At 32.4% G+C, this 13821-nt stretch overlaps 1 protein-coding gene across 1 annotated transcript in view; it reads left to right on the forward strand.

The window, feature by feature from the left end:
* The window catches only part of LOC114096939 (phospholipid-transporting ATPase ABCA3-like), a 119992-nt gene that overhangs the window by 62692 nt on the left and 43479 nt on the right, over window positions 1–13821 (forward strand). Inside the window, 1 exon segment of the mRNA XM_071605762.1 lies at window positions 5305–5455. Coding sequence (XP_071461863.1) covers window positions 5305–5455 — 151 coding nt within the window.

Here is a 13821-nt window from a genome sequence, read left to right on the forward strand (position 1 = left end):
GTTTCATATTTGTAAAACCAGTAATAAATATATATTAGAAGCATTTATTTCAATATGAAGTATTTTCTAAACATGGAAAATATTAAATACGTCCTAATAACTTCCCTACTTCTCTTAGGTCATTATTCAGAATTATCTACATACTATCTTCTTTGGTACCTTATCTCCAATATTTAATATTTTGAATGTTTTTTTTTCTGTTAAGCACTAAATTCGTCATCACCTTGTTCATTATCCATATCCCATCTCTAGAATTAATGCTCTTATTGAGGAGTACTTTTAAAATTTAATCATAATTTATATACAATACAGGTTCAGTTTTATTATCCTCTCTTTCTCTGTGTGTGTGTGCTCTGTGTGTGTGTGTGTATATATACACACACATACATATTCAGCTTTTTTTCCTTTGTTTTTCAGAACTTTTACTGTGATATGTTGGGGTATGGATCTCTTTTACATTTTTCTTGCTTGGGGTTTGTTGAATTTTTGGATGTGGAAAGTTTTCAACTATTATTTTCTAGAATGTTCTTTCTTCTTTTTTTCTCTTTCTTCTCTACTTCATGTATGAATATGTATATATACACTTTAATCCAAGAAAAACAAGATACTAGTTTTATGACTACAGAAAATTCCTTGATTCTATTGATTTACCTCCCCAGAAGCAACAACTTTCTGATTTTCATTACCATATATTAGCTTTGCCTGTTCTTGATTGTCTTGTGATTTAATCATACACCATATTTTTTGTTTGCTTCTGGTTTCTTTACATTGACAGAGTATATTTGAGATTCATATATATAAATATAAACACACACACACACACACACAAGCATTGTCTCCCATTCTGTACATTATCTTTTCACTTTGTTAGTGTCCAATGCCCAGAGATTTAGGGAACACAAGGCTGAGTTAGGAGATACTAGAAATATGTATTTATTAATCTTGGCTTACATGGCAGTGGTTTTAGTTTGTGAAAATCAAGTATTGATACAATGTAAAGTAAAAGTTTTGAAAAGAAATAAAATATAAACTCAATATGTTTATGTTAGTTTATATTATTCCTAATAGACCAAAACTAGAAACATCATAAATGCTCTTAAATGAGTGAATGATGTTTAAGCTAATTTTTCTGTTGATCTTTACCTTTCAACTTTGCTGATTTTGTTTATTAGCCTCAATAACTTTCTTGTGTTTTTTTTTGGGGGGGGGGCGGGTATGAATATAACATCATTTCATCCACAAGAGAGATTTTTTTCTTCTTATAGTTCTGGTTACACACAAGTCATTAGAATGTTGAATTTGATGGTGAAAGTGGATATCTTTGTCTTATTCCCGATCTTCAAGAGAAACAAAATTTTTTACCAGTAAGTGTGATATTAGCTGTGAATTTCTCACAAATAGCCTTTAAAATATTGTAGAATAATCCCTCTGCTCCAAATTTGTGAGAGGTTTTAGAATGAAAATATATTGAATTTTGTCATATACTTTTTATGCAAAATTGAGATAATAATATTTTCCCTGTATTGTATTAAAGTAATGAGTTAACATTAATCATACTTACATTCCTGAAATACATCCCATTTAATCATGGTGAATAATCTTTTCATTAGTCTGCTGGATTGATTTGTTAATAGTTTGTATCGCTTTCCACCATATTCATAAAAGTATTTCACCTGTAATTTCCTCTTATTTTGATACTTTTTCTGGTTTGGGTGTAAGAATAACACTGGACACATATAATAAGGAAGTGTTTATTTCAATTTTTTTGGAAAAATATGAGGAGGATTGTTGTTAATTCTTTGGATGTTTGGTATAATTCACTAGTAAAGAAAGACATTTGGTCCAAGATTTATCATTCTTGGGAGCTTATAGAGTATTGATTCAATCTTTTTACTAGCTGTATTTATTTTGAGATTTTTTATTTCATCTTTACTTAATTTGGGTATTTTGTGTATTTCAAGGAATTTGTCCTTTTAGGGGGGAGGCGAGTACTGAGGATTGAACCCAGAGGTACTTTACCACTCAGTTGTATCCCCAGTCCTTTTTATTTTTTAATTTTAAAACAGGGTATAAGTTGCTTAGTACCTCATTAAATTGCTGAGACTGTCCTAGAACTTGCAATCCTCCTGCTTCCACCTCCAGAATTGCTGGAATTATAGTTGTGGGCCATTGCATTGGATTGGTCCATTTATTGTAAATTATCTGATTCATTGGTGTATACTTATTCATAGTATTCTCTAGTGATGCATTTTATCTCTATAATATCAATAGTAGTACTATAATATCAATAGTATCATTTCTGATATTAATTATTTGCATCTGCCTTTAAAATTTTTTTTTGTCAGTCTAGCTTAGTTTCTCAATTTGCTGATCTTTTCAAAGAGAACCAACTTTTGATTGCATTAATTTTCTCTGTTGTTTTTCTTTTCTCAATTTTGTGGATCTTTGCCCTAATCATTATTATTTACTTCATTCTGCTATCTTATGGCTTAATTTGTTGTTCTTTTCTAACTCCTCAAGCTACTATGAAGTTAGGTTATTTAATTAAGGTATTTCTTCTTTTGAACAATATTTTCACTATATCCCCTAAATTTTGGTATGTTGTATTTTCATTTTCACTTTTCATAGGTAGGTGTTTTTTAATTGCCCTTGTGATTTCTTCTTTGGCTCATCAGTTATTTAATAGATTCTTGTTTAACTCCACAGTTATGAATTTCCAGTTTTCTTTCCATTATTGATTTCTAACCTCATCCTGTTTTGCTCTAAAAGGATGACTTATATGCTTTCTAAAAAAGTATCTACCTTTTAAAATCTATCAAGATTTGATTTTTACAGGGGGTATTGAAGTCTTTATTATCATATGTCTTTGTATTTCTCCAGTTCTGGAAATTTTTGCTCCTTGTTTTGAGTATCTATTATTAAATATGTAAATACTTGTAGCTATTATATCTCCTTGCATTATTGCTATATTGAATCTTTTGTTAATATGTATATTCTTCTTTGTCTCTTGTAACCTTTTCAATTTAAACTATTTTATATTGAACAACCAATAAAAAATAAATAAATAAATAAATAAATAAACTATTTTATAGTTTTAGTACAGCCACATCAGTTTGTTGTTTTTTTTGTTTGTTTTGTTTTGGTTTGGTTTGTTTCAATTTGCACAGATTAGATTCTTATATCCTTTCTTTTTAAAATATTTTGTTTTAGTTGTAGTTTTTAACCTATTTGTGTCTTTGAAAGAAACTGAGTCTCTCTCTTTTTATTTTTTTTCCTAGCTTCTACATATGAAAGAAAACATATTATACTTTCCTCTCTGCATCTGACTTATTTCACTCAAAATAATGCTCTACTCTAAGAGAACTTTGCTGCCCAGAACTCAAGAGATGCTATTAGTAAAAGACCTGTACTTTGCCTTTTTGCAATTTTTGTCTGAATTAAGCAAAAGAACCCTCTGTCATGGTAACAGGTATTTTTATCTAAAGGGTTTTGTGTTCTTTCCTGAACACAACTGAGTTTCTTGAAGACCATTTTAATCCCTTTAAGGCCTCATTTTAACCACCAATAATTCAGTTCTACTACTGAAACATAAACCCTCTGGAGTCTTCATTAAATTTCCGTGATTCTCTAACAGAATAAACACTGATACTGTCTTAACTATGTGAACTCTGGTCTTATGTGAACAACTGGAGGAGAAAAGAGAAAAGCCAGTTACATGGAGTTCCTGCTTTTATTTATATTGCCTGGTAGTCAGCAAAGAACCACAGGTGCTCCTGGGGAGATTTATATAGTTATTTCACTGCAGACCTCCCCACTCCAATCATCTTCTCAACTTTTAGCTTACTCATCCTGCCCACGCTTTGATCTCCATCTTCTCAATTCAGCAGAGACTATTAGAATCTGTTTTCATTCCCATTTTCTGTACTTCCATTAAGAAATTGCCTTTAAGCATCTGTTCTTTCACAGTGATGATTGCCCTCAGTTACCTCTTGTCCAGTGTCTGAAAACTGTTGTTTCACATGTTTTTCCAGTTTTCTTATTTATGATGGGAGTTCACTGAGATCCTACTAACATTATCAAGGCAATGAACTAATTTCAATTTCGTTTATTATGGATATTTCTAATGAATATATAATTTTTAAAAATATTTTTCTTGTTGTAGATGGACACAGTACCTTTATTTATTTTTATGTGGTGCTGAGGATTGAATCTAGTGCCTCATATGTGCTAGGCAAGTGCTTTACCACTGAACTACAACCCAACCCCAGATATGTAATTTTGGACAAACTTTTAAAAGGGTATTAAATATGTCATTTTACAATAGAAACATAGCCCCTGACTTCTGTTATTTCTACTGAAGAATTCATTCTTATTATTCATCCCTTATTAATTTGTCTTATCCTCTGGCTGCTTTTAAAATCTCTTTGGTTTTTTTTTCCTGGAATTTTATTCTGCTACACTTGTGTGAAGTTTTCTTGTTATTTAAAGAACTTGGGATTTTCCTGAGCCTCTTGGGTGTTTGGATTGGTGTTTTTCATATTTTTTACAAAAGTTATCCCTATTATCTCTTTATATTTCTTCTTCTAGGATTTGTTTCTCATGTTGGACCTTTTTGATTGGATTCTGTGTTCTCGTCCACTTTATTTTCTTTTTTTGTTGTTGTTTCAGTTTGGATCATTTTAAATTACATGTTTCTGGTTTATTGATTCTTTTCGTCTCTCTAGTCTGTTAAGATTATTGAATAAATTCTTTATTCGTGATATATTTATTCTAGTGCATACTGCTGGCTATTTTGTATAATTTTACTTAGTTTACAAAAATTGTGCTCTAGAGGAATTTTTTTTTTCACTAACCCACCCCCACTTGTAGCTTCTCAAATGCCAGAGATGTATACCTAAGTACTTGAAGAAGTACTTTGTAAAGATTTCTCAGATTTCTGGAAGAAAGTATTTTTATCTGATTTATTTACTGCCTAGCATATAATTATCATGCACTCAATAAATATTTGTTTAATGATTATTAATCTTATCATATCAGATTTCAGTGTCCAGAGGAAGAGAAGTCAATTAATAGACTTTTCAACCTATCTCTGCTGGGTCTTGTTATACAACTAAGGTCATTTATCAGTCCCTAACAAAACCAATTAATTTATAAGATAAGTATTTACTAGGCAAATGTAGTCAAATGATTTGTGACATACTCTGTCTTCTAGCTCATGGAAACCATGAAAGCTAGATATAACCTCACAAGAATATGGAAAATACAAAATTGTTTTATTTGTTCCTCTATATGATTTTTTTTCAGGTGTGGGATACCACATTGTTATGGTAAAGGAACCTCACTGCAGTGTTGAAGAAATCTCAGAATTGATTCATGATCATGCACCAACAGCAACTTTGGAGAGCAATGCTGGAACTGAATTATCATTTGTTCTACCCAAAGAATTCACTCACAGGTATGAATCTACAAAATAATTTTTAAATAGCCAGAAATTACTGTTACTTTTCTTGGTTTATCTGGACTTAACAAGTAGAGTTTATTGAAGAAAACAAAAGTCCTACATACTGTCTCTTGCACTGAAGAGAAAAATGTCACCTAACTATGACAACTTCCTGGAATTAACTGGTGATTATGGGTGGTATACTCCTAGTTAATGGAATGAATAGAAATATTAACATAATGAGAAAAAATAGAATGGCTTAAGTTGTGGTTCTTGGAACCAAGATAACAATAATCCAGTGGAAACAGGCAGTTGAAATGTACCAGTAACCAAGTTTTTCCTGAAAGGGAGTCATGAAGAATAAGAACTCTGTCTGGGATGACCATACTTAAAAGAAAAAATGGAAATTAAGAATATTTATCAATGACCTTTCAGGATCTGATATTTTTATCTTTTTGTTATATTCAAGTAATAACTTGCTTTGATATTCCATAGATCAAGCCAGTGGTAATATTCAGGAAAAGTGGAAATGAATGTGTCATAAAGGAAAAAGAAAAGAAAGAGGAATTGCCTCATTATTTATAGTGAACCAAAAAGTTCTTGAGAAGCAGCAGCATTGGGCAATATTGTGAAGCATTAAAGTGGAATCAAGACCCTAGTCATAGCTAGAGTAAAGGAATGAAATAAAAAAGAGAATTTGAAATAAAACTCTAGATATGTGTCTTTAGAGAAACACAGTAGTTGACTTATCCAGCAAAGATGGGAGCCAAGTTTTATATTGGCACCTTAGCCAAATGTTGTAGTTTTGATCCATCTAGAGCTGCATAATATGTCTGAAGGACATGTACAGATAAAGTGATTTGCTAAAGCTTACCATACTATCTGCCTGTACTGACTCATGGACAAAATTTACATCCTCAGAAGAGATCAGACACACTCTGTTAAGATTACATCAAACCAGGAAATGGAAGGATCTGGAAGCAAATAATGTTGTACCATAACTTATTACTAATAAGTTGAAACAATGGTTAAATTCTTAATGATTTCCATTCAACTAAAATTTTAACAGTAGTCAAACACTTATATTTTAACAGACATATTTCTGATCAGCTGACAGTAATCAAACATTTACATTTTAACAGACATATTTCTGATACGTATTTATTTGGCTGAATAAATAACATGGAAAAGAAAAAATCACACATACCTGTATTCCAATTCACAAGAAAAGTATTCTTGAAGACTTAAAACTATGTTGTAACTTTACACAATGGTTTTGCACAATGCTAAGACTTGCTAGAATGAAACTTAAGTTTACAACATAGCTATGGGATGATATGCAGCACTTCAAAGGTATAGGTAAGAGAAAGGTCAGAATTTTGCTATATATCAGGGAATATTTATGTGATTAAAGTCTTTGAGCTATAAGGTAGAAATGTACATACAGGAAAAATAATGTGTATCAGTTAATGTTAAAACTCCTGCAAGCTCAAAGGAACAATTGCATAATTTATTACTGATACAAGATTTAATCAAGATTATGTAGTAAAGGGAATAATTCAAGTATAGACATATATGTTTTATTTACCTCAAAGCACTCTTCTGACATGTTATAGACTTTTCTTGCCTATGATTACCCATCCTAGGAAGATGGAGGAAATGAGAAAAAAACTGCTATTCTAAATCTAATGCTGATAATTAAGAAAGTATTGGTCGAAGGAGGAAAATATCAGACTTCCTTACCCACATTTTTATTGCTGCATTTTAACTATAAATAATGTTTGTATCCATTGTCATATCTTCATACATAAACACTACATAACAATATAATTTATCCAATATCATCTCTTAGTATTTTCCTTTCCTTTCCCTCCCCTTCTTCCTCCTTGCCTTCCTCCTCTCTACTTTGATTTTCATGAGGTCTCCCCACACTTTTCTTTTCCTTTTTCCTCTCTAGCTCCCACATACGAAAGAAAACATTTGACCCTTGACCATGTGAGTTTAGCTTATTTTGCTTAATAAAATGGTCTCTAGTTCCATTCATTTTCCTGAAAATGACATAATTTTATTTTTCTTTATGGCTGAATAAAACTTTATAGTATGTATATGCCACATTTTTTATCCATTAATCTGTATATGGACACCTCAGCTGGTTCCATAGTTTTGCTATTGTGAATTGTGCTACTATAAACATAAGTATGTATGTATCACTATAGTATAATGATTTTAATTCTTTAGGATAAATGCCAAGTAGTATAGCTGGGTCATTTGGGGATTCCATGCCTAGTCTTTTGAAGAACCTTCATATTGATTTCCATACTGGTTGTACTAATTTACAAATCTACCAATATTGTTTATATTCTTTATGGCCACTCTCAGTGTAGTTTAAATTTGCATTTCCCTAATTGTTAATGATGTTGAACTATTTTATTTATATTTGTTGCAATTTGTATTTCTTTTGAGAAATGTTTGCTTAGTTTATTTGCCCATTTATTAATTGGGCTCTTTGGGGTATTTTGTTGTTAGGTTTTTTGAGTTCTTTATATATTCTGGATATTAATCTTCTGTCATAAGAATAGCAAGCAAAGACTTTCTCCCATTCTGTAGGTTCTCATAAATATAGAAAATAGAATGATATCTAAAAATCTAGTAAACACAAAGGCAAGACAGGAAGATATAGAATATGACTAAGTTAAATATCCCAATGTGTTGTTAAAACTTCTATTCAACATAGTACTGGAATTTCTAGCAAGAAAATTAGGCAAGAGAACAAAATAAGAGGCATCCAAAATGTGAGTAAAAAGTAAAATTATCATTGTTTGCAAATGAAATGATCTTATAGAACACCCTAGGGACTCCACAAAAAAAGTTAGAACTTACTAAAAGTTGCAGAATATAAAATCAATATATAAAAATCAGTAGTTATTGAGTTTTACATTGTGATCCTATGTCAATGCATTGTGTATAAATGTTTTTTCCTATTGTGTAGGCTTCTCTTTACTCTATTGTTTTCCTTTACTATACAGCAACTTTTTAGTTTAATCTCATTTGTTTATTTTTTCTTTTATTGCTTTTTCTTTTGAGGTATTATCCAAGAAAAGAAAGTTGTTGTCTAAATCAATGTCATGAAGCATTTTGCCTATTTTCTTTTTCAGTTTCACAGTTCTGTGTCTTTACATTGAAGTTTTCAATCCTTTTTGATTGTCAAATGGCAGAGGAAGGGAGAGATTTTAAAAGGTTATACAGAGTACCAGGTTACAAATAATACGAATAAATTTTAGTGTCCAATTTTTGCCACTGGTGAGAGAGAGGGAGGTCTGTTTTATTCTACTTCATGTAGATATCTAATTTTTCAAATATCTTAATAGCAAAACAAAACAAAACAAAAAATAAAGTGGACAAATATTTGAACACCATTTCCCAAAAGAAGACATACAAATGGCTAATAGGAACATGAAAAAACTGCTCAACACCACTGTGAATTGGGGGATACAAAATCAAAACCACAATGAGATACTACCTTACACTTGTTAGAATAGCTGCTATCAACAAATAACAAAGACTTGCAATGCTATGGAGAAAGAAGAATTCCTATATACTGTGAGAAGGTATATTAGTACATCTATGATAGACAACAGTATACCAAATATATCCTGAAAACATATAGGGATGTATATACAGAGATAGCTGTAAGAACTCTCCCAATCTTTTTTTTATCCATTTGACACTAAGGCCAAAACAATGGAGTTAAAAACTATACACAAAAAATTATAAATGCTGCTGAAGGAAACTGAAGAATACACTAATGGAGAGATTATCTCATGTTCAGAGATTGGAAGAATTCATACTGTTAAAATAGAACTATATGATTTAACAAACTCACTATTGGGTATGTATCCAAAGAAAATGAAATTAGTATATATCAAAGAGTTATTTAATTTCCATGTTTATCACAGTACTGACCAGCCAAGTTAGGAAATCAACCTAAGTGTCCATTGACCAATAAAATGGATAGACAAAAGATAGTATATTTGTACAATATACTAATACTGTTCAACTTCAGTCATTTGCAAAAATGTAAAAGAGCTGAGAAAACATTATGTTAAGTGAAATAATTCAGGCAAGGAAGGACAATTATGTCATGATCTCAGTCATTTATAGAATCTAAAAAATTAATCTGATAGAAGCAGAGAGTTAAAAGAGTGATAACTGAAGGCTGGAAAAGGCAGAGGAAGGGAGGGATTTTAAAAAGTTATACAGAGTACCAGGTTACAAATAATAGGAATAAATTTTAGTGTCCAATTGAACATTTACAATCATGTATATTTCAAAAATAAAAGAAAGGAATTTGAATGTTATCACCACAAACAAAGGATAAATACATGAAGATTAAATAATTTACTTTTGAATGAGGAATGGGATGTAGAAGAAGTCAGGAGAAATTTTTAAAAATTTAAAAAAGAGAACAGATACAATATATCAAAATATCAGGTATAGTATGAAATCAGTTATAAGAGGAAATATTGTAGCATTAGCTATCTACATGTAAAAAATAGACCCTGTAGCAACAAATCCCATCACCATGTATAATTATAATGCACTACTTAAAAAATACTGTGAGGGCTGGGGTTGTGGCTCAGTGGTTAGAGCGCTTGTCTAGCACATGTGAGGCACTGGATTCATTCCCCAGCACCACATAAAAAAATAAACATAATAAAGATATTGTATCCTTTTACAATTAAAAATATTTTTTAAAATACTGTGAAGATTTTTTAACTGAGCCTTTGAAGAAATCCAGAAGACATTCAGAGAGAGGAAATAGCATTCAATAGAAATGATTTCTTTGGGCCTGGTGCAGTGGTGCATGCCTGTAACCCTAGTGGCTGGGGAGGCTGAGACATGAAGATTGTGAGTTCAAAGACAGCCTCAGCAAAAGTGAGTCAGTAAGCAACTCAGTGAGACCCTATCTCTAAATAAAATACAAAATAAGGCTGAGGTTGTGGCTCAGTGGCCGAGTGCCCCTGAGGTTCAATCCCTGGTACCCCCCCACACACCCCCTGAAAAAAAAAGATTCCTTGGGGAAAAATTTTTCAAAGAAATAATTTAATGTTACAACTCAAGGCCATAGAAAAGAAAGAACAAATTAATTCCCAAATGAGTAGAATACTGGAGATTATTAAGATCAGAGCTAAAAGCAATGAAATTGAGACTTTAAAAATACGAATGATCGAGCTGGGAATGTGGCTCAAGCGGTAGCGTGCTCACCTGGTATGCTTGCGGCCTGGGTTCGATCCTCATCACCACATACAAATAAACTATGTTGTGTCCGCTGAAAACTAAAAATTAAATATTAAAATTCTCTCTCTCTCTCTCTTTAAAAAAATACGAATGATCAATGCAACAAAGAGTTGCTTCTTTGAAAAGATAAACAAGATTGATAAATCCTTAGCCAAACTAACTAAAATAAAGAGAAGACCCAAATAACAATAATTAGAAATGAAAAAGGAGTAATTGCCACAGGCACTACTGAAATCCAGAGGATCATTGGAAACTATTTTTAAAAGAAAAATTAGGCCTAAATCTTCATCATGTCAGCTTAGGACCTGACTTCTTTAACAAGACTTCTAAAGTACAAGAAGTAAAATTAAGAATCAATAAATGGGATGTATTCAAACTAAAAAGCTTTTTCTCAGCAAAGGAAACAATCAATAACATGAAGAGAGAGCCTGCAAAATGGGGGGAAATCTTTACCACATGTACCTTGGATAGAGCATTAATTTCCTGGATATATAAAGAAGTCAGAAAACTTAACACCAAAAAAGTAACCCAATCAAAAAATGGGCTAAGGAACTAAACAGACACTTCACAGAAGAAGAAATACAATTTATGAACAAACATGAAAAAAATGGTCCTTATCTCTAGCAATTAGAGAAATGCAAATCAAAACTGCCGCAGTCTTGCTGGGCACAAAATCACGAGCCACCACACACCTTGTAGATTCGAACAGCAGTTCTTTTTTCCCGAACTCACACCAGCACTCTACACACGTTCTGGGGGAATTCACGTTCTGGGCCCAAATCACGTTCTGGGCAAAATCCCAAATACTCTCTCAATCCCGCGAGAACTCAACGGAAACTCAAGGAGCAGGCGAGCCTGAGGCAGCAGGATACGCCCTATTCCCAGCAGGGTACACCTTAAACCCGATCCGCCCTAAACCCGGATCCGCCCTGGTCCTTGAGCAAGGTCACCTTACATGCAATGTCACTGCAAATGACCTGGGTCGTGCCATGCGTCATTTTTACTTAGCAATGGCCCTCAGCAAAAACTATCTAAGATTTCATCTCACTCCAGTCAGAATGGCAGCTATCATTAAGACAAACAACAATAAGTGTTGGCAAGGATGTGAGGGGAAAGGTACACTCATACATTGCTGGTGGGACTGAAAATTGGAACAGCGACTATGGAAAGCAGTATGGAGATTCCTTAGAAAACTTGGAATGGAACCACCATTCCACCCAGCTATCCCACTTCTCAGTCCATACCCACAGGACTTAAAATCAGCATACTACAGTAATGCAGCCACATCAGTGTTTATAGCAGCTCAATTTAAAATAGCTAAGCTCTGGAGCCAATCTAGAAGACCCTAACATATAAATGTATAAGGAAAATGTAGTACATATACACAATGAAATATTACTCAGCCTTAAAGAAGAATTAAATTATTGAATTTGCAGGTAATAATGGATGGAACTGGAGAATATCATGCTAAGTGAAATAATCTAATCCCCCCAAACCAAAGGCCAAATGTTTTCTCTGATAAGCAGATGCTGATCCATAGGGGGGGTGGGTGGAGGGAGGATAAAGGAACTTTGGATTGTGCAGAGGGGAGTTAGGGGAGGGATGGGATGGTGGGGATGCGAAAGATGGTAGAGTGAGACAGATATTACTACCCTACATACATGTATGATTACTCTACTAGTGTGAATCATCACCATGTGCAGCCAGAGGAATGAGAAGTTATGCTCCATTTTTATACAATATGTCAAAATGCATTATACTGTCATGTATAACTAATTAGAACAAATTTTAAAAGAATAAAATTTTAAAAATTCACATGGATATTTCATCTCACTCCAGTTAAAATAGAAATCACCAAGAGTACAATTAATAATAAATGCTTGTGAGGATGTGGGGGAAAGGTGCACTCATACATTGTTGGCGGGACTACAAATTAGTAAAATCACTCTGGAAAACAGTATGGAGATTCCTCAAAAAACTAGGAATGGAACCACCATGTGACCCAGTTATCCTATTCCTTGGTATTTATCCAAAAGATCTTAAATTAGCGTACTCTAGTGATACAAGCATATCAATATTTATAGTAGCACAAATTCACAGTAACCAAATTATGAAGCCAGCTTAGGTGCCTGTCAGCAGATGAACAAATGAAGAAAATGTGTGTGTGTATGTGTATATGTGTGTGTGTGTATGTATGTGTGTGTGTATATATATATATATATATATATATATATATATATATATATATATACCAAGTTTTATTCAGCCATAAAGAAGAATGAAATTATGGCATTTGCTGGTAGGTGGATGGAAGTGGAGAACATCATGCTAACTGAAATAAGCCAGGATCAGAAAGTCAAGGGTCAAATATTTTCTTTCATGTACAGAAGCTAGAGTAAAATAAGGGGGGAAAGTGATACTCCTGAAAGCAGAAGGGAAATCAGTGGAGTAGAGGAAGAAGATTGAGGGAGAAGGAAGAGGGATAGGAAAAAAAGGAACTTTGTGATGAAATTTACCAAATTATTCTATGTAAATATATAACTATACCACAGTGAATCCCACCTTCATGTGTATCTATAAAGTATCAGTTTAGAAAAAAGAATGCCAATAAAGTAGAGGAAGGGGAGCAATGAATGGAAGAAGGGGGAGAAAAGTGGAAATACTGGGGACTGAAATGAAGCAAAGTATATTCAGTGCGCATCATATATAATAATCATATTGGGTCAGAATGCACCCCACTGTTATGTATGACTTTAACACAGTAATAAAAAACCTTTTCAAATTAATTTTAAATTTTTATGTTGAACAAAAAACATTTAAAAATTCAAGATAATGAATATGCTAACTGCTTAAATTTGATCATTATGCACTGTGTACATGTTTTTAAACACTACACTATACCCCCAAAATATGTACAATTATTATGTGACAACATAATTTTTTAAATCAAAAATTAATAGTGTATAGAAATGCACACTAATGTGATGTATAGAAATGTATACTATATTAAAAAGAAACAAAGAAAACAATCCAATTTAAAATAGGTACCAAAAAATAAAATAGGAATAAATTTAGTCATGGAG

The sequence above is a fragment of the Marmota flaviventris genome, chromosome 19, assembly GCF_047511675.1.
Source record: "Marmota flaviventris isolate mMarFla1 chromosome 19, mMarFla1.hap1, whole genome shotgun sequence".
NCBI classification, from domain to species: domain Eukaryota; kingdom Metazoa; phylum Chordata; class Mammalia; order Rodentia; family Sciuridae; genus Marmota; species Marmota flaviventris.